General features: G+C 37.2%; 1 protein-coding gene across 2 annotated transcripts; it reads right to left on the bottom strand.

Moving 5' to 3' along the window:
• Positions 1-141: 141 nt before the first annotated feature.
• Positions 142-15,951, bottom strand: DDX56_1 (putative ATP-dependent RNA helicase ddx56; the record flags this gene model as incomplete). 2 transcript variants are annotated; one of them, XM_012938706.3, is made up of 12 exons in its annotated part: positions 142-1,350; positions 3,821-3,978; positions 6,223-6,415; positions 6,523-6,599; positions 7,677-7,936; positions 9,936-10,124; positions 12,851-12,955; positions 13,452-13,594; positions 15,249-15,438; positions 15,471-15,625; positions 15,656-15,817; positions 15,854-15,907. In XM_012938706.3, the coding sequence occupies 12 exons, from the start codon at positions 15,905-15,907 to the stop codon at positions 1,294-1,296; spliced, it is 1,743 nt and encodes a 580-aa protein (XP_012794160.1). In that variant the 3' UTR covers positions 142-1,293. The 2 variants fall into 2 exon arrangements, with proteins under 2 accessions (XP_012794160.1, XP_051067310.1); XM_051214164.1 differs by having other exon boundaries at positions 7,677-12,955; positions 15,854-15,951.
• Positions 15,952-24,532: the final 8,581 nt, after the last annotated feature.

Raw genomic sequence — 24,532 nt, 5'->3', positions numbered from 1 at the left:
AATAAAACTATGTCATCAGCATATTCTAAGTCAACAAGTGAACCTCCTGGTAGAAGTTCAACCCCTGGAAATTTCGATGAGGAGAGTGTTATCTCTGAAAGTACGTCGACCACAAAGTTGAACAAGAATGGGGAGAGTGGACAGCCCTGACGAACACCACTTGAGGTAATCAACCTGCATCGGAGAGTTGATGTTTACTACGAAACTCGAACCCAACACCATTCGGTTCAGACGCCATCGTCTTATCCACCTAGCTATTGAGTACAGATAGCCACTAGCTTGTGCAATGGGGTGATGTTTTAATTCATTCCTATCGATGTTTAGAACTGTAAATGATCAGTTTCATATTGGCATATGGCTATCCTGTGCGGATCGCCTCAATATTTCCTTAATTCACAATCATTATAAGCAAAGATGTAGTTGATATTCATCACAGAATGATTTCAGTTGAGAAATATTATATTATTATGAGATAGCCATCCAGTACTTCTTAGTTTTGTTAGCGGTTTTATTTATTTAAACACATAAACGTTGGTACACGGAGGCACCAAACAGATATGCGCCACATAAACCATTCGATTTGTGTGGGGATTGCGATACTGCCTGGGCGCCCAAACCGAAATAGATGGTTTTCTTAGAACGCCACAACCGGAGTCTTCAACCTAAAAGTCTAATCCACAAGGCAGTGGAGCAACGTCAGGAGATGCAGTCCCATGGTAGCCGGTGACCAACAATAGGTTCATACGCCATTTGTTCCTTCAGGATACTGGAGCCCATGTGCACCATTGGTTTGGAATGAGAGTTTTCCAACTGCCCTAGGTGGACTCTCCGTGTCCACCAACCCGATTAAAGCTCCAGTTTCGCTTTTCGTCCTTTCAATTTTGTAAACAGCATCCCCGCCGCGAGAATGCAGTGAGTCGGAATTCCCTGGCAGTGGTTGTATGCACGTGACCATGTGAGAGCATTTCGAGAGGAAGAGTTGATTCTCCCCGCTCTCGGCTGTACCACAGCATTTGGGGGCGGTACCATCAACTAAGATCAGCTAGTGGCGTATACTATAAATTAAAACAGTCTCCATAAAATCCACTTCATTTAAACAAAAAAATATATGATTATGCATCAATAATTATTTACAATCATACATACTAGTAAAAGTAATAACAATTACACAGTAATGTCAAATAATTTGATTCTTTAGAATAATGAAACAATTGATTCACAATACAAATAATGGATTCTTTTCTGGGTTTTTTTCGTATTCATTGAATAATTATTGAAAAGTCATTAAATGCGTTAGCCAACTTTAGATTTTTTTCGTCCAAATGAAAATAATGGGTTTTGAGATTTACGCTGAAAGGAGAGGATAACAATTAAAGATAATGAAAAGTGAACTTCTATATGAATACGTTCTTTCCAGTAATGAAAACAGTGCTTTACGTCGGTTTTTTTTCTTTTACTACATATGCACTATGATCCAAACAAACAGTATATATATATTTTTTCATATTTGCTTACTAGTCGTTTACTACCAGAGCTAATTTGATACTTTAATAACAGAGTCTTCTATCATTTAGATGACTTTGTAGTGACCTACTTTTATCAAGAGAACGCGATTGGTTTAATGGAAACAATTATTGTTATAACCAATTGTACCAGTGATTGTTTTATTGTACTTGTTTGTTTGACATTCTTCCTTCCGTTGATTGTGACCTTGCACGAATTCGGTTACGCTCAGTAACCACACTTGTACTCCTTTGGCACGATCTCGGTATTCTTTCCATACCACGAGATCACTAACAAATACATTTCGACTACGGCCACCAACTGCCTTCTGATATTTGGCTTACGGGGGATCTTATCGGTTAACTGGCACGTAGTCTTCCTGTAGTGGTGATCATAGTCAACCGCGACTCGAAGCCACACTACAACTTAGTCAACAATCTTTCATTCCCTTTATAAATAACATCAGTACCAATGAATTCAGTAGAATATGAGCTATTAGCACTTCTCCATAGCTTTTCCCGTCGTTATCTCATGGATATTTTAATTACCATTTTTCTTTAAATTAATTAATCTCCAACCTAGCAGTTAGTCATCATTGATTGATAGATTGAGTTCATTTCAATCTATCTGTTGATTGCTGTGCCAAGTTTCTTACAAGTTCTCCTCAACCTTTTTAAGTCTACTCTAATTAGAATTTCAACATTTTCCCTGTCGAATTTGTGTACTACAGTTGTAAATATGTATTGATATGAGTGGAAATATGTCGTGATATCCAATAGCTAGTTAATCATATCAACAAAGATAAAAGGTAGTTATTCTATTCAATGTAGTTTTTCCCATAGATATGACCTCTATAGTTTTTAGATGATATTTAATTGATCTTTTTCTTTAATTTGAATAATTATGGGTTGATGAGACTTTTCGTTATTGTGCCAGATGATCCTGAACGGACTCAAACGTCTAAACTGTGAAGATATTGAAATCTCGAAAAGCAACAAAAAGGTCAGAGAACTTTAAAAGTCATACGTTACACACTTTACTTAGCAGCTGATAAGTAAATTTTCGTAGAAAAGCCTAAACCAACGGAAGGATCAAAGATAATTTCAAGGAAAAATATCGGTTGGTGGTAGTACTTATAAAACCTACTTCTTAGAAATAAATAAATCACTGATGCACCAATTTATCGAAAAAATTTACTTTTCTGTTCGAAGGAAAAGAATATATCAACACTGGAATTTGAATGACTATGTGACAACAGTCCGTTCTACTGCTTGTCATTACTCATCAGAATAACTAGGTTGGTTTTCGACTTTGCACTGATCACTACATTTGATCAATGATATACATTATTTGTTGCTGATCAATTTACCAAAAACTAATCATTACTTTCTCCTAAATTATACTAAGCCCCCGAATGCCCTGGTACGGCCGAGAGTGGGGAGAGTCCGCTCTCCCTCTCGAAATACTCTCACACGGCCACGCGTATATAGCCTCTGCCAGGGAAGTACTACTCACTGCCTTTTCGTGGCGGGGGTGTTGTTTACGAAAATGAGAGGACGAAAAGCGAATGTCCGGCGCTTTGACCGGATTCCAAACCAATGGTGCGCATGGGCCCCAGTATCCTGAGGGAACAAATGGCGTATGAACCAATTGTTGGTCACCGGCTTCCATGGGACTGCATCTCCTTACGATGCTCCACTGCCTTGTGGGTCAAACCTTCAGGTCGAAGGCTCGGAGAGTGGCCCTCTAAGAAAACCACCCGCTTCGGTTTGGGCACCCGGGCAGTATCACAGCCCTCACACATATCAAATGAGATTTGTGTGGCGCATATGTATTTGGTGCCTCTTAGTACCAATATCTATGTGTTAAAATAAATAAATAAAATTATGCTAAACACTAAGAAACGGGTATATCAAGCGTATGTGTATCTCAGGTGGAATATCAAATGATCCTTACCTTCAATTAATCTACTGACTAACACAACTTCGACAAACATTTTTATTCTTTAGGTTTTAGTATTATTTTGTTAATTTGTATGTAGTTTTGTTTAATGCGCTAAGACTGTCTGCTATCAATGAACATCTACTATGCTCTACTCTTCTACCATCAGTACATAAGCAACTTATTCCAGTGTTAACTTTCGTGTTCGATATTATTTCTGGAATTCATGTGTATGATCATTATCAGAACATGATATATTCTATAACCACAGGCAATGTTACGAATTACCAGAATAGCTTAAGGTCCTTACACATGAAAAACGACGTAACAACTGAATAAACGCAGGTTGATTAAACTATGGACTAAACCAACTCACTTTTTTAGCTTGTTTATGTTTAATTTGTAAACGCTTTTTAAGATCGACAAATGAAGTGTTAGATTTATCATCAGTGTGTAAATTTCTTCTTTTCCATCTTTGCGTAGCTTTTCGACTATGACAGCTGCCTGGCATAAGAGCTTTTAAGGATTGAGGAACTAAAAATAAGAATGATAAAATGATATATCCAATGAAATATTTCATGCAAAAAAAAGCACATTACAGTGAACCGTATACAAGCGAAAAAGAAACAAGTAGAACAAAGACTACTAACACCATAGTTTAAGTTAAACGGAAAGATTGATTTGATTACTCATAACGAACTAAATAATACAAGGTCAAGTGTGAACTAAACGATTGCAACTAGGAGAGAAATCCTAACTACTGTTGAGACAGGACAGTAAATCCGATGTTTCGGTGAAGATTACACATGACTGGCTAATAAGAGAAGATCAACACACGACTAAGCTAAACATATGAGACTATATAATACCGTAACTTCCCTTCACTGTTGATTTCTACTCAGTTTTCATCATATGTTGACTGTTTGTAATCTATATCAATAAACTATCACCCAGTGTAATCTGGTTTTCAATCATTGGTTGGACTTTGAGTATCTGTACACACGTGATCTAAATGGCTGTTTAGTGTCCAGTTTAATAACTACTGTATTGTCTGACGACCAAGTCCAATTGATCCTGCTGAGTCGTACTATTTCGTATCTGAAACCTAGTGTTCCAACAGTAGGATTGCATTTAGTAATGAATGCCTAAAAATCCTATTTTTCCTCTATATCAAAATCGAGAGAAGTGTGGAGATGTAGAAGGCTCGTACAAAATCATATGTATATTTACCGATGGTATTTACGTCAAAAAACAGAATTGCTTGAATCAATTTCGACTCGAATTACTGAAGAGGGTAGTCATCTGATTACATTATATATACTTCATTCTTTATACATGTATCCATTTTCCAGGCATATATTAATACAGAAACTATGATTTAAACACCGATTAAGATTCAAATTCACTATTTCAATCTTCATGAAGTATGACATGTTTCTTGCATTCCGTAATATATGTGGAAGTACTGTCACTAGCAGGAAGCTTTATAGTTTCGTATACTGAAATAGTTTATTTACCACCATATAGTATAAAGTTATACTTTGGGTGTAAAGGTCACTGATGTTAACCAACTGCACAAAATCAAGTTGATAGAGTTTGAACCAGTACCCTTGTTATTGAAGACCAAGTGTTAATTTCTTATTATTTAATCCCATAGCTCATTAAAAATGAGTTAACATCACAAAGCCTTCAGTACGCGTGAAACCGATCTAAAAACTGTACATGTCATTAACAAAACACTAGTGTAACCGAGTACAAGTTTGTGTATCTAGCTCTGAGCCATACCTTGTGTGTAAGAACTAGTAAAACTGCTACTACTACTCAAATAACCGAGTTTAAGTGCGTGAAACAGAGTCCGGATATGTTGATTAGTAATTGAAAAATGAATGTTTTGACTGCCAATACATGGTGTCAATGCAATAATTAAGTTTTACTAGTACACAGTGAAATCCACTTGATAATAGGTATATGGAATATTATATTTTTAGTTTGAATAATCATATTGCATAGTTTAGCTTTGTAATAATAAAGAAAATGCGTAACTTAGGTGAGGGCGTTTGATGCTATCGAGTTCAGTGGTTTAACAGCAAAGCTTACATTATTGTTGTAAGTAACTACATTCTTTGTGATGAAATTTGATCACACCTAACTAAATATATTCAACGCTTAAAATCCTAGAAGCAGAATCAATTTTATTAGTAGCGTCAATCTTTACCAACTGCAAACACCTGTGGTCTCTACGACTCACCATACGATAGTCACATTCATCGTAGATCATTAGATTAGAAGGATGAAGTCAGTATTATTGTTGTTCCATGTAATTACCTGCAATCAGTGATAAAACTGAAGAACTTGTTAGTTTTACCGGACTGTTTTATGGTACTGTTCCAAGTATGTTTAAATGATCACTTGAAATGTCTGAGGATACTCCCTATGATTTGTTTCATTTCATGTGCTAGTGTATCTTAACTACAACAGTTATTTTTTTAGCTTCAATAACACAATTGCTTTGTTCTCCAACAGTAACAAACGGTTGATTCCCTCTTTTCTTACATTATTTCTTTATCCGATTTGCTATGGACCATAATCGTGATCTTTAATATTGCCCCCGTTCGAATGACCTGGACTATATAAAACGAGCCAGCAGTCAAGTGATCAGTGTTCAAATTTAAACCATTAGGTTGAACTTTCTAAACACGACACTCCATCTAATTTGGTTTGGTAGATCAAATAACTCAGTATATTATTATCCACAAACTGCTATATTTGGAACCTTACCTAGATAATCTGGTACATCTTTGAGATGTGGTTGAGCAACATGTTTGAGTGGTTTGTCATGACGAAGCGCCTCTAAATCGGGTATATGATCTTGAAAGTAACCTTTCAAACGTTCAGAATTGAGTAGTTCAAGTTTGATTTCTTTCAAACGTGCTTCTCTTACAACTTTACGAGTTATATGGCGCATCACATCCTACAATAAACAAACAAACAAATACAATGTATTATATTCTTTCTCTAAACTTAGAATTTCCAGAAAAAATGAAATGCATGTCAATTATGCATTTATATGAAACTTACAGCTGCTCTATATCTGAAACCATCTACTTCAGAAAGACGAAACTGATAAGGTCTGAAGATAGACGAAGCAAAATCTTCTGTAATTAAGGGGAGAAGAATATTTAAGCAATGCAGTAATAATATATAATGTTATAAAAACGATCAAGTGTTTATGATGATTGGTTGTTGATAATAAATCGATGTTATGTTGTTTAATCTATAGAGCTGATAAAAATATATCGATTAAATCTAATGTGAGTGAGTCGATCGGGAGGACACTGTGAATCTAGTTTTCGTGTTAGTTATTAGAAAACAGTATCTACAGTGAAGATTTGTAGCTCAGGTGGACGATTTTGATGGAGTTTTGTTCTCTGAGCTGGATGGTTTGGTCGTGGGGCTTTCATCGTTCTTCTGAGTGATATCATCACATCTATCTGAAGTTTGTGCTGATGATGTCGTTCAGAAGAACGATGAAAGCTCCACGACCAAACCATCCAGCTCAGAGAACAAAACTCCATCAAAACCATCGACCTGAGCTACAAATCTTCTTCACCATCTCAAAATCAACAGTATCTACAGTATTATGGAAACTGATGCTCCCCGTATGGTGTGAACCCGGTACAGCTCAGAGATGTAGTCGGGAAGGAAACGCAATAACCAATCGGTGGATAGTACGTAATGTCACATTTGTATCTAATCCTTGATGTTGATTGAGTTTCATCGATCAGATTCCATGTACTCATTAATATAAATAATCCAAAATCACAGCACAAATCATTTTCATGTTAAGTGATTATGTGATTCAAGGCTGTAGAAAGTTGGATCTTTTTACGAATTGAATATTACTACAAAGCTAGCCACTTTAAAACAGAACAGTAGCTAAATTTACTGGTCTATTCAAAATAAAAACAACTCTGAAAATCATTACGACAATTCTCAACCAGAATAGTGATGATCCTACAAAATCGAGACATTTTATGAAGAATACTACTTAAAGATATTTCAGTTCCTTTAAGTATAACCAATCCCAATTGTTAATTAGCCATGTGCAAAATATCGATTAAATAAAGTAAGATTAATTAAGCCAACTGGTAAATGGTAATATTATCGAATGAATTTTTTCATTTATTTCTATTAACTGTGACAACAACAAAATTAAATAGAAAGTAACACACTTTTCTCACTGGCTACACCTGATTTTACTGCAGCAGCTGCACCAGCCGGATTTAGTAACGCTTCAACATCAGCTAAACGACTTTCTTCCAATTTACTGACAAATGAAAGAGCAGTTCCCATTTGATCAGCTCGAGCTGTCCGTCCGACGCGATGTACATAAAGGATAGGTGTTGGTGGAAAGTCGAAATTGATTACATTACTGACCAATTGAAAATCGATTCCTCTAGATACACCATATTCAACATCACGACATCGTGATCTAGTAAAAAAGGGACATTTTATGCTATACCGCGTATAGAAATAGGAGAAAACTACATAAACTTTGGAAATGAAGACAAGAACATGAAAAATGCATTCAAAACGAGTAAATTTGAAGTGAATATTATAATACAGTGAAAAGAGCAATGTAACAAGAAAGCGTATAACTTTGAAATGAATTCGTCGTGAGACTAGATAGGTGGAATCAAACCATATTGGAAGTAAAACATCGTCCACGCCAGTGAATGGTAGTCCCACTACATCGGAAACAGCAGTGTGCGAAGATGAAAAGGACTATGCTCTCGGTAACAACTTACAGTAAATGAAAAGTGTAATCTCATTTTTCGAATTAGTTAAATGACGATAATTACGAGTGTAGGTAATAAAACACGACACATATAGACACTGGTTGACCTTAGTGGTACTTACTTACACCTGTTACCTCTCGTGGAGGAGCATAGGCCGCCCACAAGGATTCCCCACGGAACTCTGTCCTGGACGATCCTTTCCAGTTGCTATTTATATTTTTTCATGTCTGCTTCCAATTCCCGGTGCATTGTGTTCTTTAGTCTTCTTTTTTCTTTTCAGGATTTCAAGTTAGCACTTGTCCCGTGATGCAGTTTGGTAATTTTCGAAATGTATGTCCTATCCACCTCCATCGTGTCTTCACAAATTCCTCTTTAGATGGAAGCTGCTTTGTTCTCTCTCACAATAGGATTTTGCTGATAGTATACGGTTAACGGACACTGATTATTTTGTGAACACAATTGATTATAAATACTTGTACTTTTTATGATGGTTGTAGTTTCAGCTCGCTCTCTGCACTATACCTAAAGGCCATTTGTTTTTCTCAGAAAAATTGGAATATAATACTGCAACCACTCTCTGCACCCGACATGACCTTAGCGCTGTGTATACTTGAAGGTATCGGTCTGCATAGTCGCAACACCAAAACCCGAATTTAATACTTCTAATTTACTCTAGCTCTTTTCCTTGTTCTTCCTTCGAATTTCCGCAGGTGAAAAAACCAATAATTCGAACTAATAGAGCGATCATTCTTGCATAAGCAGTATGAGATTTTACATATGTGGATCGACCCAAGTTACTATTTACCACATCGACACAGCGAAAGTGGAAACTAACCAAATGAAGTGTAAAGGAACCTTAATTGTAATTGTAAAAATGGTAGTAAAAATTAAAAGTGGTGAACATAGCGTAAAAAGAACAAATTAAGTACGGAAACGAAAATGAAAAGTAATATTGAAACTCAAGATCAAGAGAAAGACAAAGGGATGTAAATCCTAAGCCATATCACTCAAGGTACACAAACGCTCACCATAGTTAGTGTGAACCCCAAACAGGAAATTTACACCCAAAACGACTTAAAACAACGGTCATTGACCTCAACAACTGAAACCATGTCTTTATTTGCTCGACCCTAACTAAATTCCAACCTACTCATATGATAGACATTATTGTGTACCGAGGTATACGGTAAGTGACCATATATCAGTCAGTCAGTCAAAGTTGAGACCTAACCGCCAGAGACGGATATCCGTGGGATAGGGCGAGGTGTGCATTTTTAGGGTGAACCTTTTCTAACCGCATCCTTCCTTGTTGGAAGGCAGCATCGCTGTCATGCTGATTGTCTGAAGAAAACACCTTACTGCTGTCACACCTCTGTAAAGTCAACAGTACCACTTCGCCTTCGGATCTTGGGTTTGCTGCTTTTGGTCCTACCGCTCTTTAACTGACCTGTCTGGCATGGTAGGACCTTGAGGAATGATTGTTCCAGCCAGTATAGCTCGATTGGTTTATCACAATAGGCAAGCTCGACCACCACGTCAAGGTAGCAACAACAGTCGGGAGTGACCATACGTGAAAGATAACTCGTCTGTAATCTTTACTTAGTACTCCACACTTATGTTTTTAAGTTATCATTGTAGTGAGAAAGGAAAATTAAGAATGGATTTTAATGAGTAAATTTAACCAAGACTTACTTTTTTAATGACTTTTTACCACCTTCATTATTTGAAGTACTATAATCTGCTTGCGACTCATCTGTCGCTAATAAATAGTCGTATAGCCCTCTGTTAAACTGATCGATAACATGAGAACGTGACTTGACTGGTAGCTCTGAATTTAACAGTGCTGCTCTAATTCCAAACTCTTCCAAAAATAAACGGAGCCTGAAAAAAGGACACTTGTAATGCAATTGGTAAACTGGAATTCATTATGATTTTGAATTTTAAAAAATAATTTGCTGGAATTGTTTATTCTATAATAGACACATAATTACTTACCGTTAAGATTCCGGAACTAAGTACTCAATATCACAGATAACCATGAAATACTGAACTTTACGAATTCCTGAGTGGACTTTACACCAAACTCCTCATACAGACGTAATGTTGGGATAAAAAATTAGTGGAAAATTTTTCAGTTAGTTTTTAACATATTGCAGAAGACCATTAAAGACCTTGTATATAAACTAAATAAGCCCACTCAGACATTAAATAAGAAAGATTAGTTAGGTGAAGAGTTCTCTCTTCGGCTAATGCATTTTCAAAACTGTTGAATCGCAAATATATACTCATTCTTAACAATAATAATTATTATAGTAGTGATAATCAAACTCGGTTAAACATGGCAATAATAAGGTAAAGGAAGTAAAGGCATTAAAACGTTATTTTTTGACAAGGAAACTAATAATAGTTTTGTTGTTGTGGTCTTGGACATTTCCGAAGCACTAGCCATACATCTGGAAAAACCAGAATTATGTGTTCAAAATAACTGGTATAATCTCTTATTCTACCATAGTTTTAACCTCACGTATTCTTCTCCCTTCATACTTCTCTTCCTTCACAGTTATTTGCATCCCTTCTATCTTCCCTATAGACTGATATGACAGTTTTAAATATTTTTTTCTCAGTAATACTACGATGATACGTTACTACGATAATAAGACTAGTCACGTTATATCAGATCCATATTCATGGCCCAGAGTATAAACTAGACAATACTTTATTCATCTCAATTACAAGCACTCTCAATCAGTCCGGAGTAGAAATCAATAAGGAAATCAAATATTCAATAGTCCGTAGGCTAAGTGCGTGTTATTCTGCGTTCGATGACCAATCATATTTTATTGAATTCATGAACCGATCAATGTTAGACCACCACTAAACATCTGGAAGCACTACTGGACAACCGTTTTATCCTAGTATAGGACTTCTCAAAAGTGCGCATTCATGATTCCACACGCGGAATTTGAACCTAGGACCTTCGGTTTCACACTCGAACGCTTAACCTCTGGGTCACTGACCTGGCATCTAACGGTATTGATATCTAACTTCAACTAACCCACGATGTCGCTCGACCATCTATTGTCATCGGTGGTTAACTACCTCATACCCGACACGGTTGAATTCCACTGGTCACGGATCCTCACTAGAACTCTGAGAATTCCCTCTCGAAGCTAGTTACTAGTGATCGGGATCGTGGATATGCACTACTGAGGAGCTCTACACTGGGATGAAACGGCTGTCCAGTGCTTCCAAGTGTTTAATGGTGGTCTAACATAGATCAGTTCATGATTTCAATTGAATTCAGCAATCTCTACAACCTCAAACTGAAAGTCATATTTCACTCTCACTACCACACATCTCCAACTGGCTTCTCAGTTTCTATGGTCCTCCTTATTACAGTTCATCTCAATTTCAACATTTTATGTTATCATGCTGAGCCTTCCTTTCTTAACCCTACATGATGAATATTCAAGCCCATAACGACAAAACTATTATTAATTTCCTTGTCAAAAAATAACGTTTTAATGCCTTTACTTCCTTTACCTTATTATTGCCATGTTTAACCGAGTTTGATTATCACTACTATAATAATTATTATTGTTAAGAATGAGTATATATTTGCGATTCTACAGTTTTGAAAATGCATTCACCGAACCGATCTTTCCTATTTTGTATATAACTCGGTGTGCACTTACAGTAGTCATCCAAAATGAACATCTTTGTTTACTGTGACTTAAAAGTTATCACCTATTGTCTAATTATTTGACTCTTACCAGATTCAGTTTAACTTAGTGAAATCCGATAACTGATTATAAGTCCGTAAATTCGGCTTTCGGTTACACGTCTTGTCTGAAGGCTAGTGATGTTACTGCTTTTCTCGGACTACAGTAGGTGAAGTGGGGACGAACTTGATTTCCAACCTTTATATCAAAGATTTAAGCCCACATGGTCTACTTTTGTACGGAAAATCGAAAAGCATCATCAGTAACGTAGAAAATTGGTCTACTGATACATAAGATCGCTAAGCTAATAATTCCGCATTCTATGTTAATAATTGTTTCAATGCATACGCCAGAAGGAACTGATCAATCTCAGTTCTAAATATCAATGTAAAGATGTAAACAACTAGTACAAATGAAATAGTAGTAATACAATATACGTCTTACAACATAGACATTTTAAAACACATAACTATTGCTTTTTTACCACTTATACATTTCCTGGATCCCTTTTTGCTATGCTGGCTAAGACGCACGTTCCTTTACAACTAATATTAACCGTTTATTCTATAAAAAAGTAGTTTTGCAACATAAACTATAATACCAGCTTTTCTTACACCAATACTTGTTGACTGATTGTACTCATATTTGACAAAAAGTATCCTAGTATTTGAATAACAACTGCTTTTGAATATTATTAAGGTAGAGAAACAACTTTACCTGTATATGGTGTACAAAGCTTCTGGGAAAAACAGTAAATGAGTAATACATTACTATTGATAGTTTATATTTCAGAGCATTTAAAACAAATTACTTCACGATTCGATAGGAAAGTAAAACAGAGCTTACGAAACAACCATTTAAAAGATAATAATTTAATTAACTTACTTGTAACATCGGTCAACAGAGTTAGTGAAAACCAGTGTTTTTCCACGAACTATCCTCAATTTGAATAAAGCAATTAAAATGGCATATTTGTCCTTGTCTTCAGCACTTATAAAGAAGGGAACATATTAACGTGAATGTATACAAATTCAGAGTATGAAAAGTTAATAAACAGTTTGAAACAAGTAAGAAGTACTCGGCTTCGGCCGATACTTTTGTGCATGGAACGTTTATGTGCACCAAATTGGTTAGATGCGGATAAAAATGATGTCAATTGTCATTACTTTGTACAGAAAAACATAATTACTCGTCATGGTGTACAACACCAAATAGGACTGATGCATATCACATCTTTTCTCTTAAACAAATGTGAGTAAGCACGTGAATAAATATCTTTCCAAACAAAACGTATCAGGTTATGCTCATAGATCACACGGATTTATTTTATTGCTAGTAATGTGTGATGTTTACTATCCACATGTAAGTTAACTCCGATTTTATGAAGACAATTTCAAGAAAAAAGATACTTGAAAAGCAACCATAAACGCTTTCCAGTGAATATAAAGAAAAAAATAAAAACATTGGAATCAAACTGACGACATACCTGATAATATATTGTGTTAGTTGGCTGTCTCCTGGTAAAAAAGCTTCATCGGGTAACTCTACACGAACCCAGTCAGCATTTTTCACCAAATACCGTCTTATGACTTTAGATGTGTCATCCAGAGTAGCAGACATCAAAATGGCCTGTAAAAAAAGCAAGAAATCATGTTACAGTTTACTCCGGAAATACATCCCATGTAAGAAACTTCTTATTTGTTTACGCCTACACTTACGAATTCATTATTATACGGAAACAGATGGCTACACTTACAGTAAGTACGATCATTAAACCTTTTGTTTACCTAACTAATTCACGCTTAAAACTTCACAAATTTTCTGAGCTCAAAATATGGACTATCCAAACGACTTCACAAAGCAAAACTACATAGTTCTTTGGATGATTATATTGCAGGATAAACTAGCCGTAAGAGAGATCACTAGGACGCTAGAGATAAAACTTTTAAACCACAGGATTTGTATGTAATACAAAACCAGATCTATATCGATCACGCAGTGTAGGTAGATAGTAACACACATACGAAACAGCCAATCAACACGAAAATCCTATAACTATTGTCAGACCATATACCGAACTAGATGATCCCTCACTCCAAATCATATATCCAAGAAATATGATAAGTATAAATACGTTAATCACTAATAAAAGTATCCCAATGTCGTTTCCTTCAGAATTCCTACAGCTACTAAAACCACTACAATCCAAAAAGAATAACAATATTTAGACTAGGCAAACCTTTGTCGAAGTCAGGAACAGCATAATGGGAACCTTGAGTAACCAACTTTTCTTGTTATTCCTTCTTGGCAAATACCAATTATAAGGTGAATGGCTGGATTCGTTTCTGAACAGTAAATCTACATAACTGATGAAGCTTTTATCCCTTTTCTTTGAAGATAACTACTGGCTCTGAGTGGTACGACAAATACCAAAGATAGACGGTAGTTATAGATCTTAAACGTCAGTCTGAAATCAATCCCAGTAGTCCGAATGCATATATTTAGGACTTTTTAGATTTTTTGAAATCAGTGCAGTGTTTTAAAAACCAAAAGCCTAGTATTCAAGAGTACACAAACTAACCTTTTCACTTAAACCCCTAATGGTTTCTTATAGGTTCGCCCCTAAATGCCCTAGTACGGCCGAGAGTGGGGAGAGTCAGCTCTCCCTCTCGAAATACTCTCAAGTGGCCATGCGTATACTACTCACTGCCTTCCCATTGAAGGGGCAAAAAGAGTGTCCGGCGCTTTAACCGGGTTGATGGATATGGAGGATCCGCATGGGGAAGTTGGAAAACCCTGATTCCAAACCGATGGTGCACAGGGACTCCAGAATCTTAAAGAAACAAATGGCGTGCGAACCTGTTGTTGGTAACCGGCTACCACGGTACTGAATCTCCTAACGACACTTCACCGCCTTGTGGATTAGACTTCTAGGTCAAAGGCTAGGACAGTGCCCCTTAAGAAAACTACCTGCTTCGGTTTGAGCCCCCGGACCGTGTCACAGCCCTCATACACATAAAATGATTTTTGTGGCACATATATATTCGGTGCATCCTTGTACTAACTTTTATGTGTTTGAATAAACAAATAATAAATTTTTATAGGTTCTAAGGATTAATTAAATAACATCACTTCAAATGCCACGCAACCTATTGCTGCTACCCCTATCCGACTACGTATACACATACGGATGCATCCCAGCAGTATAAATATTCAAGTCCGTACTCACTATCAAAACAAGTGGATTTCATTATATTAGGTATTTTGTACAATAAGAACTTACTTGAACCTTCGCAGGAAGATAAGATCTCAGATCACGTATCTCAGCTTCATAACCAAATGTAAATATAAGGTCAGCCTCGTCTACGACGATGCACCGCAGGTCCTTCAGTGATAGGATGCCTGAACGTAAGACTTTCATTAGTCTAGACGGTGTTCCGATAATTATATCAGGGTTCTCTAATATGAGAGGCCTATACGAACACATGTCTATGAATTGATTTACTTTATTTGATCAATGTCATGACCAGTCGATATGTCAACCGATGAAATACTCTTCGCAGCATATTTACAAAGGCATTTGATATTACTGGCAACTTGCGAACATAACTCTTTTGTTGGAGCAAGAACAACGACTGAAGTGGATTGGCACAAAGCAAACTAAGAAGGTTAAAAACAATGTAGTGCTACCTGTTTCTCCTGCAAAAGGTCATTTAGAATCGGAATCGCAAATGCAGCAGTCTTTCCAGATCCTGTTTTCGCGTGAACTATCAAACACTTTTTGGCGAAAACCAGCGGTATAACGACCTGCTGTATATCAGTAGGTTTTATCCAGTTCAAATCAGAAATAGCCTATGAAAAATTATACACGACTAATTATTCCATCACCTTCAAGATTCTCTGGTCGAGGTTCAGCTGGTGAAACTCATCTACGCTTTCCATGCCCAAATATAACGCAACGTACAAATCACCGTCTACAACGTCCAATAGATTCAGATTTGTGTGGTAAGGACAGAAGGCCTATGGTCTATGTTATTCCTTTTATAGTATGTTCCTGTAAGTCCCTAATCTCCTCTTGAATGAGTCAATCAGAGGTGCGGACACCATTGCCTCAGATAACAGGTTCCAAGAATTGATAACCCGGTGTGAAAATCTGTATGCCACGGGTATTTTATTCCTTCTTGGCTTTTCTACTCCCCTGCTATGTCCTCTGAGATATCCTTATCTGTTTGGAAGAAGAAGAGGGGATATATTAGGTTCAAAATCATCCCTTAGTATTCTATACTTCAAAATCAGATAGCCTTTCAATCTGAGTTTGGACAGAGTAAATAGGTCTGGATTCTAAAACCACTCTGTGTTTGTCAAACCCCTCTCCAGGGTATATATATGCCTGAAATGGGTCCATGCCTTTTCTACTGATTCCCCTGAGTTAATCATCCAGTTTTTGGTCGATGGTGCAGAGTTGATAGCTTTCATATCTACCTTCCATATGTTAGGACGGGTTGGTGCAGCAGTTGAACGTGCCCCCTCAGAAATGAACTTGAACGAGGTGACCGTATGATCCCTTCTCCGTAGAGGTGGGAGGGAAGTTATTTAACTAACGTTATCACCGTATACGAAAATTAGGTTCAAAGGAGACGAGTTTTTTTAGGTTAGGGAGATTGTGGTTTCTAATGATTTAAAATCAAATAACGTTGTTGATTACCCTACTTCTAAGTTTACCCAATTTATATACGATGCCTCAAAGTCGTCTGTTATGAGGCTTTTACCTCTATTTCACCAGGACTTAAGTTTGCTAAGGGGGAAGTCATCTTCTACACGTTCTTGACTGTGCTACACTACAACTAATTCAGTATCTTGCCGTTTATATTTCAGCCTGCAACGTGCCAGTTCGCATGGCCCTAAGTCGTGTGTCATTGTTTCGACAGTTCGTATGGTTGAGGTGTCTTTCATGCACACGATAACTCCACCATAAAGCGTAAAGCATCATAATAATCTTATATGGTAATAATCTTCGAAACTACTTATCTCTGCATCCCCCAATTTTAATTAATATAGGCTTTCAGTTTATGTATGTGCCGCATACCACACCCACTTTGATTGTTTGATACTAATTATCGACAGTTCTAAATTAAATCATCATATAAGGCTATCTTTCCGTGTAATACATATGTTAAAATTTACACAATAAGCAGATTTATGTCCTATTTTGCCTCCACACATGTACTGACATACATACTAAATCTCTACTACGATCTTCCTGCCATTCTCCCGTCTTGTTTTTGACACCACTCATCCTCATGATACATCCACTATTGTTTCAAACATAGGTTTTGATTTAGACTATCTTGAGCCCTTGGCCTTAATTTTTTCACCCATTTCAACACTTTTCACTCTAACTGCTACTTATCACTTTCTTATCATGCCACAAAAAATGAGGGCCCCTGCTTGTAGGCGTTCAGTGAAATGTAAGAAAATGACACTATGTAACACTACTACCGACACGACTTCTGACAGTTTCAACGAGACGAGCTACTCCGTTCATCTTCAGACAAGCTAATAGTAGTTGTCTCCATTCCAGACATACCGAAGACTCTGTTGGTAAACAATGATGATAATCACGATTGCAATCATATGGATGATATAAGGAAGTTTCTTAATTCGCCTGAATATCTCACCAACCCCAACCTTGAAGAGGTTTCGGAGCAAATAAACGACATAAATAATTTCCTAGATCGTGTTGCTCCAAAGGTATTTGAAAGAATAAGACAATCTAGCAATGCAGTTGTGCTCAATATACCGGACACATATGCCCTTGAGAATATCAAGTATAATCTGCTTAGAGCCAGAAATATGACACATGTACCGTATGCGTGCACAAGATTAGAAAGAAGTCATTCTGGCTCTCTGAGCACTATGGTTTGGTCATGGGGCTTTCATCGTTCTTCTGAAAAATATCAACCGCAACTGAAGTTTGTACTGATGACGTCGTACAGAATAACGATGAAAGCTCCACGGTCTAACCATCCAGCTAAGAGAAAAAAGCTGTGGTGCTTGAATAAACTAATGATTTTAAATAAAGCAAGAACGAATATTGGTGCAGAATAGTATGAATTAATATTATTTCAAGGTTTATCGTCAGCTGCTTACAAACCAAAAATGTGATAGAATTTTTACATTGAGATAGAGTGAAAACAATTGACATAGATGAGTGTAAATAACTGGGTTACAGTAATAACTATATATATATGCTAGAACAGGTCAGAGGTCAGAAGGAAATAATTCAGGCTGCGTGGTGTAATAATGGAATTGAATAGTCACAAGATAGGTTAAGTAATAATAATTAAATAGAATTTTAAAAGTTAAGATAATTTAAGAGGATCAAGTGGTGGAAATGTGTGAATAATAATGTGGTTTAAGAATTATTTAATAGGGGAGGATTATAAATATTTTAAAATAAATAAATAAAAATAAAATTAAAAAAAGGTTACCAGGGTAGTGATAAGTTAATTAAAGTCTCTTTTTGGATGCATAAGTCAGGTTTAAGTTTTTTTATCATGATGGCTCCAGCAAAATGGAGGGTGGTCGTACTTCTTCGTCTATTGATAATTGTGAAGGCATGCGGAATGTCGATGGTGTGTCCGGTGTCAAGTAGATGTCGAGCTATCGCTCTGTTGAAGGCCTTATTCCCTCGCAGCCTCAAGTTTCTTGGAACCTGCTCAGAAATGCGGACATGCACTCTTCTCTCAGTTCTTCCAATGTATGTACTTTGGCACGTACATTTGAATTGGTAGATGCAGTTGGAGCTACTAAGAAAAGAGAGCTTGTCGATTTTTGTTTGTTGAAGTGAGCAGTTCGTTTGCCATACTGTCATGAGTTTTGCTGATGGGTAGGTGACTTTCAACGCAGAGTTTACTCTGTGATTAATTATTCCAGCAATTTCACCACCTTTGAAACGTAAGTGTAAGAAGCAAGTTTTCCTTTCTACTCCATCGTATTTTGTGCGAGGATTGCTTTTTGAACATTTCTGGATAAATTTCAATGGGTATTTGTTGAGGATGATGTCCTCAATATCTGACTCCAAATAATAATATCCCGTAACTGAGTATTTTAGGTAGGCTTAATCTCCTAGTAGAATTGCGAATTTACTCGAGATTATTAAAAAGCCTGAACACCAGTTATAGAGATAGTTTATTGATAATGAATAATAATAATCCACAAGCGTACGGTGAGCAAGCACACGATGAAACAGAGAGAGTGTGTGTGAGTCTGTTAAAAATCCATATATATTTGAGAGTTAATCGGGTGTGGATAGATTATCGATTATCTGAACATTGAGACCAATAGGAAGATAGCTTAAGCGGTAATGTACAGACATACTTTCGGTCATACACACCGAAATTAACATCGTGAATTAAGAGTCTGAGTTACAATGAATAGACAGATGATACAGTGGCCAAATGGGCTTGCCACATAAGCTCCCATCCAGAACATTGATGTTTTTATGTACCAAAAAAAAATTGGATTAACATCTATGTTCGACAAAGAGATAAAGAACGGAACTGTTTTTAAAATGAAAGTACAACTCAATATGATGGGTAAGCGTAAAATTGTAATAACAGCTTGTGGGTTGAAACGTTTCATATCATGTATATACAAGTGTATATTTAACATTAATGAATTGTATAAAGTTAAAATGTAAGCATAATGATGATCCGTGGGGCCAATAAAAAATAGGATTTTTATGTGTTATAAGAGTAGTCTCAGGATTTGGTCTAGATAAATATAGTGGTTGCTACATACCTATCTGGCCAATGTACTCTTCTTCCTGATCTTGTTGTAGTTTGTGCTGCTGCTGAACTTTGATTTGAAGTGTTGCTTGTTGCAGGTAGTTTGAATGGTGCTTGCTCTGCTGCAGGTTTAGACGGTTTTACAGTTGTCTGTTTTTCAGTGTTCTCTAAAAATGCTGGTTTTACTCTGTCGATACTAACAGTATCATGTTTACCTGCTCTTTCCACTGTAACCGTTTTAGTGTCCTTTCGGATGATTTTAAAAGGGCCGTCGTAAGGAGTCTGTAACGGCTGTCGTATTCTATCATTTCTGACGAATACATGTGAGCATTTGTCTAGTTCATTGGGTACGAATGATTTCACCTTTTGGGTTCGTGGTTTAACGGACCTAATGGATTCCATCTGCTGTTTTAATTGTTGTACGTAGTTGGTTATATCTGTTGGAATATCTGTTGCACGGTCAAAAAATTCACCAGGCAAACGTAATGTTGTTCCATAAACCAACTCAGCAGCACAACAACCGAGGTCTTGTTTGATGGTTGAGCGAATGCCTAATAGTATCAAAGGAAGCTTGATATCCCATTTGTAATCTTCTCGTGCGGCCGTCAAAGAGGCTTTTAACTGTCTATGGAATCTTTCTATCATTCCATTAGCAGACGGATGATAAGCAGTGGTTCTAATTCTCTTTATACCGAAAGTATCTGTAAGTTGTTGAAATAGTTTGCTTTCGAATTGCGTTCCACGGTCGGTCGTAATTGTTGTAGGGACACCGAAGTTTGTAATCCAGTGTTTCACCAGCTTCTTCGCCACTGTTGATGCTGACGTGTCTTTTAACGGAACAGCTATGGGCCATCTCGTAAATCTATCTATACATGTTAGTATATGTGTGTAACCATTAGAAATTGGTAACGGTCCAACAATGTTGATATGAATATGGTCGAACCTAGCGCAAGCGGCGGGAAAAATTCCGGTAGGAGATATGATGTGCCTATGTACTTTTGACTTTTGGCATTGAACGCATTCCCGTGACCATTTTCGTACGTCTGTGTTTATTTTTGGCCATACAAATCTATCTGTGACAAGCTTTACAGTGGCTTTTATACCTGGATGAGATATATTGTGTAATTTCTCAAAAATATTTCGTCTCATACCGAAAGGTACAAAAGGGCGAGTTTTACCTGTTGAGGTATCACAAGTTAAGGTGTCCTTGTTGTTTATGGGGATGTTTTGGAATAATAATTTCGTTTCCTTAGACTGCAAAAGCTTTTGTAACTCCGTATCGAGCTTTTGATGCTTTGCCATTTCTTGATGGTCTATATCAGGGATCGAGAAAGTATTGATATTTAATCTCGATAGTGCATCTGCTGCCTCATTTGCATTGCCTTTAATATAGCGTATATCAGCTGCAAATTGTGAAATGAATTCTAGTTGACGAATTTCGCGCGGACTATATTTATCATGATTGTGCATCAAGGACTTAGTTAGAGGTTTGTGATCAGTATATATCGTGAAAGAATTGCCTTCTAACATGTAGCGAAAGTGTTTGATGGCTAAGTAGATAGCCAACAGTTCTCTACCGAATGTGCTATATTTTGTTTGCGTTGCGTTTAGCTTTTTTGAGAAAAATGCAAGGGGTTGCCATTGTTCATTGACACGTTGCTGAAGTACAGCACCTACTGCTACGTTAGAAGCGTCGGTCATTATTGCTAAAGGTGCATCAACCTTTCGTCGTGCGAGTAATGCCTCTGTGCTTAAAGCGCTTTTCAACTGATCAAATGCTTGAATTGCTTGCGGTGTCATTGCTAATGATTTAGCTCGTCCCCTTAATAAATCAGTTAGTGGTTTTGTTAAGTCCGTACATTTAGGGATAAAACGTCTGTAAAAGTTGATCATCCCAAGGAAACGTCGTAGTTTCTTGAATGAATCAGGCAAAGGATAATTTTTGATAGCTTGTGTTTCCTCAGGAACTGGTTTAATGCCTTGCTTATCAAGTACGTGACCTAAAAAGGTGAGGGTTTGTTTTCCGAACTCACATTTGTCAGGATTGACTGCTAACCCATACTCATTTAGCTTCTCAAAAAGCATTTTCAGATGAGTTAGATGTTCATTTTCATCTTTGCTTGCTATAAGTAGGTCATCTATGTAAGCATACACAAACGGTAAACCCCGTACCACTTGGTCAATAAAACGCTGGAAACTTTGTGCAGCATTCCTTAATCCGAAAGGCATGCGGACGAATTCGTATAGTCCAAAGGGGGTAGTAATGGCTGTTTTAGGAACATCGTCCGGATGAATTGGAATGTGATGGTAAGCACAGACGAGATCAATTTTTGAAAAAATCGACACGTCAGATAGGCTATGAGTGAAGTCATGCAAATGTGGGAGAGGATATCTATCTGGTATGGTCCGGCTGTTGAGAGCTCTATAGTCACCGCACGGTCTAACTTCGGAAGAGTTTTTCTTAGGTACCATATGGAGCGGTGATGCCCACGGACTATCGGAGGGGCGTATGATGCCCAACTCAATCATTTTGTTGAATTCGTTCTTTGCGATAGCCAGACGAGAGGGATCAAGGCGTCTTGGACGTGCGAACACTGGTGGACCCTCTGTCTTTATGTGGTGCACGACGGTATGCGTCGGTTTGTCGTGTTTGAAACTCGGTCGTAATAAATCTGGAAACTGATTAAGTAAATTGACGTATTTGTCGTCCTCGTGATGAGGTTTAACTAATAAATGTATGGAAGTCTCATTTGATATAATTCCTCTAATTTCCTTACTCTTTTCGGCAAGGACAAGTTTCCTATTTCTGACGTCTACCAGTATTTTGTGGAATTGCAGAAAATCAATGCCGATTATAGGAACGAGGACGTCCGCTATGATGAAACTCCAGGAAAAATTAGATTTAGGACCGAAATTTAATTGCAACCGCCTTTTGCCGTACGTCTTGATGTCAGACCTGTTTGCAGCTTGTAGTTTTAGTTTGGGGTCAGGTGTGCTTTTCTCGAGTGCAGTAGGTGGTACTACACTAACCTCTGCCCCAGTGTCGACTAAAAACTGTGTGCCGGTTCTTTTGTCTGTAACATATAATAGACGACTGTCTTGAGAGTTGTGGTCTGTGAGTGCAGTCGTCATTAACCTACGGTCTTGACGTTCCTTTTTCTGTGTGCTTGCAAAGTTACAAGGCGGAGTACATTTTCTAGCTTGTTTGCCATATGTTCTATGGTACCAACAAATGTTGTGTCTAGTAGTGCTTGGACTACGTCGTCTACGGCTTGTGGATGTTCCTCTACGCTTGCTGTGGGAGGCATTCAATAATTGGATCTGAGCTATCTGTTTCGTAAGGGTATCAACTGATCGTCGTAACTCGGCGATCTCGTCAGCTGAGCTTGATTGGATTTGAGATACAGGGTGAGTCTTGGACCGTTCGTAAATTCTGTCGGCTATGTCTGCTAGCCTATCAAAATCGACGTCTTCGTCTCCAATTGCAAGTATCTGTTGAATGTTTTGAGGGAGACGTCTGAGCCACAATTGATATAGTAGACGTTTGTCTACTATACGATTTCCTAATAAGTTTGTCATGTGGCGTTTTAGCTGTGACGGTGTATTGTCACCTAGCTCCACGTTGGCTAAAAGTTGATCAATTGTCTGTTGGTCGGTGAGAGATGTGACACGAATGACCTCTCTTTTTAGACAATCGAATGGTGAGTCAGGATCCGGCTTAAAAATGACATCCGGCACTTGTTCAATGACGTCATCTGGCAGCAGTGAATTTGCATAACTAAATTTCGTACTCTGGTTTGTGATTTTGTTTGCTACAAAAAAGCTTTCTAAGCGAGCAAACCAGAGTTCAGCCTTTCGTGGATTAAAAATGGGTAAAGGTACAGAGATGGCACCCACGGAAATAGATTTAGATGAAAGGCTTAGCGAATTATCAAGTGCCATGATACGAAGAAGCAATAGTAATAATAAGCCGAGGATTGTAATATACAATATGAAGAGAAATCAAAAATAACAACAAGAAATATATATAAGACTCACCAAAAAGAAAAACTGTCACTTTTGGCTTAAATATGCGAATATACAGCAATAATTCCAAAGGAACAATGTTATGGATGGATTTATTATGACTGTTAATGAATTGTTAATAATTGTAATAGTAATTCCAATGTGAAGTTCTTTAAGATACGCTTGGAGAGTATGCAGCAGAATTCGTAGAGGAATGGTGTGTGTTCTAAAAGCGGTTCACCAAAATGTTGAGGATGATGTCCTCAATATCTGACTCCAAATAATAATATCCCGTAACTGAGTATTTTAGGTAGGCTTAATCTCCTAGTAGAATTGCGAATTTACTCGAGATTATTAAAAAGCCTGAACACCAGTTATAGAGATAGTTTATTGATAATGAATAATAATAATCCACAAGCGTACGGTGAGCAAGCACACGATGAAACAGAGAGAGTGTGTGTGAGTCTGTTAAAAATCCATATATATTTGAGAGTTAATCGGGTGTGGATAGATTATCGATTATCTGAACATTGAGACCAATAGGAAGATAGCTTAAGCGGTAATGTACAGACATACTTTCGGTCATACACACCGAAATTAACATCGTGAATTAAGAGTCTGAGTTACAATGAATAGACAGATGATACAGTGGCCAAATGGGCTTGCCACATATTCATTATCACGTAGAACATTAGTAATCAGATTAATTTCATCATCAAGGTATTCTTTTGAACAGGTTTTTGAGCGCGGTCAAAAGGGTTCGTACAATACC

This window comes from Schistosoma haematobium, chromosome 2, assembly GCF_000699445.3.
Source record: "Schistosoma haematobium chromosome 2, whole genome shotgun sequence".
NCBI classification, from domain to species: Eukaryota; Metazoa; Platyhelminthes; class Trematoda; order Strigeidida; family Schistosomatidae; genus Schistosoma; species Schistosoma haematobium.
This window is presented reverse-complemented; position numbering and strand designations above follow the sequence as displayed.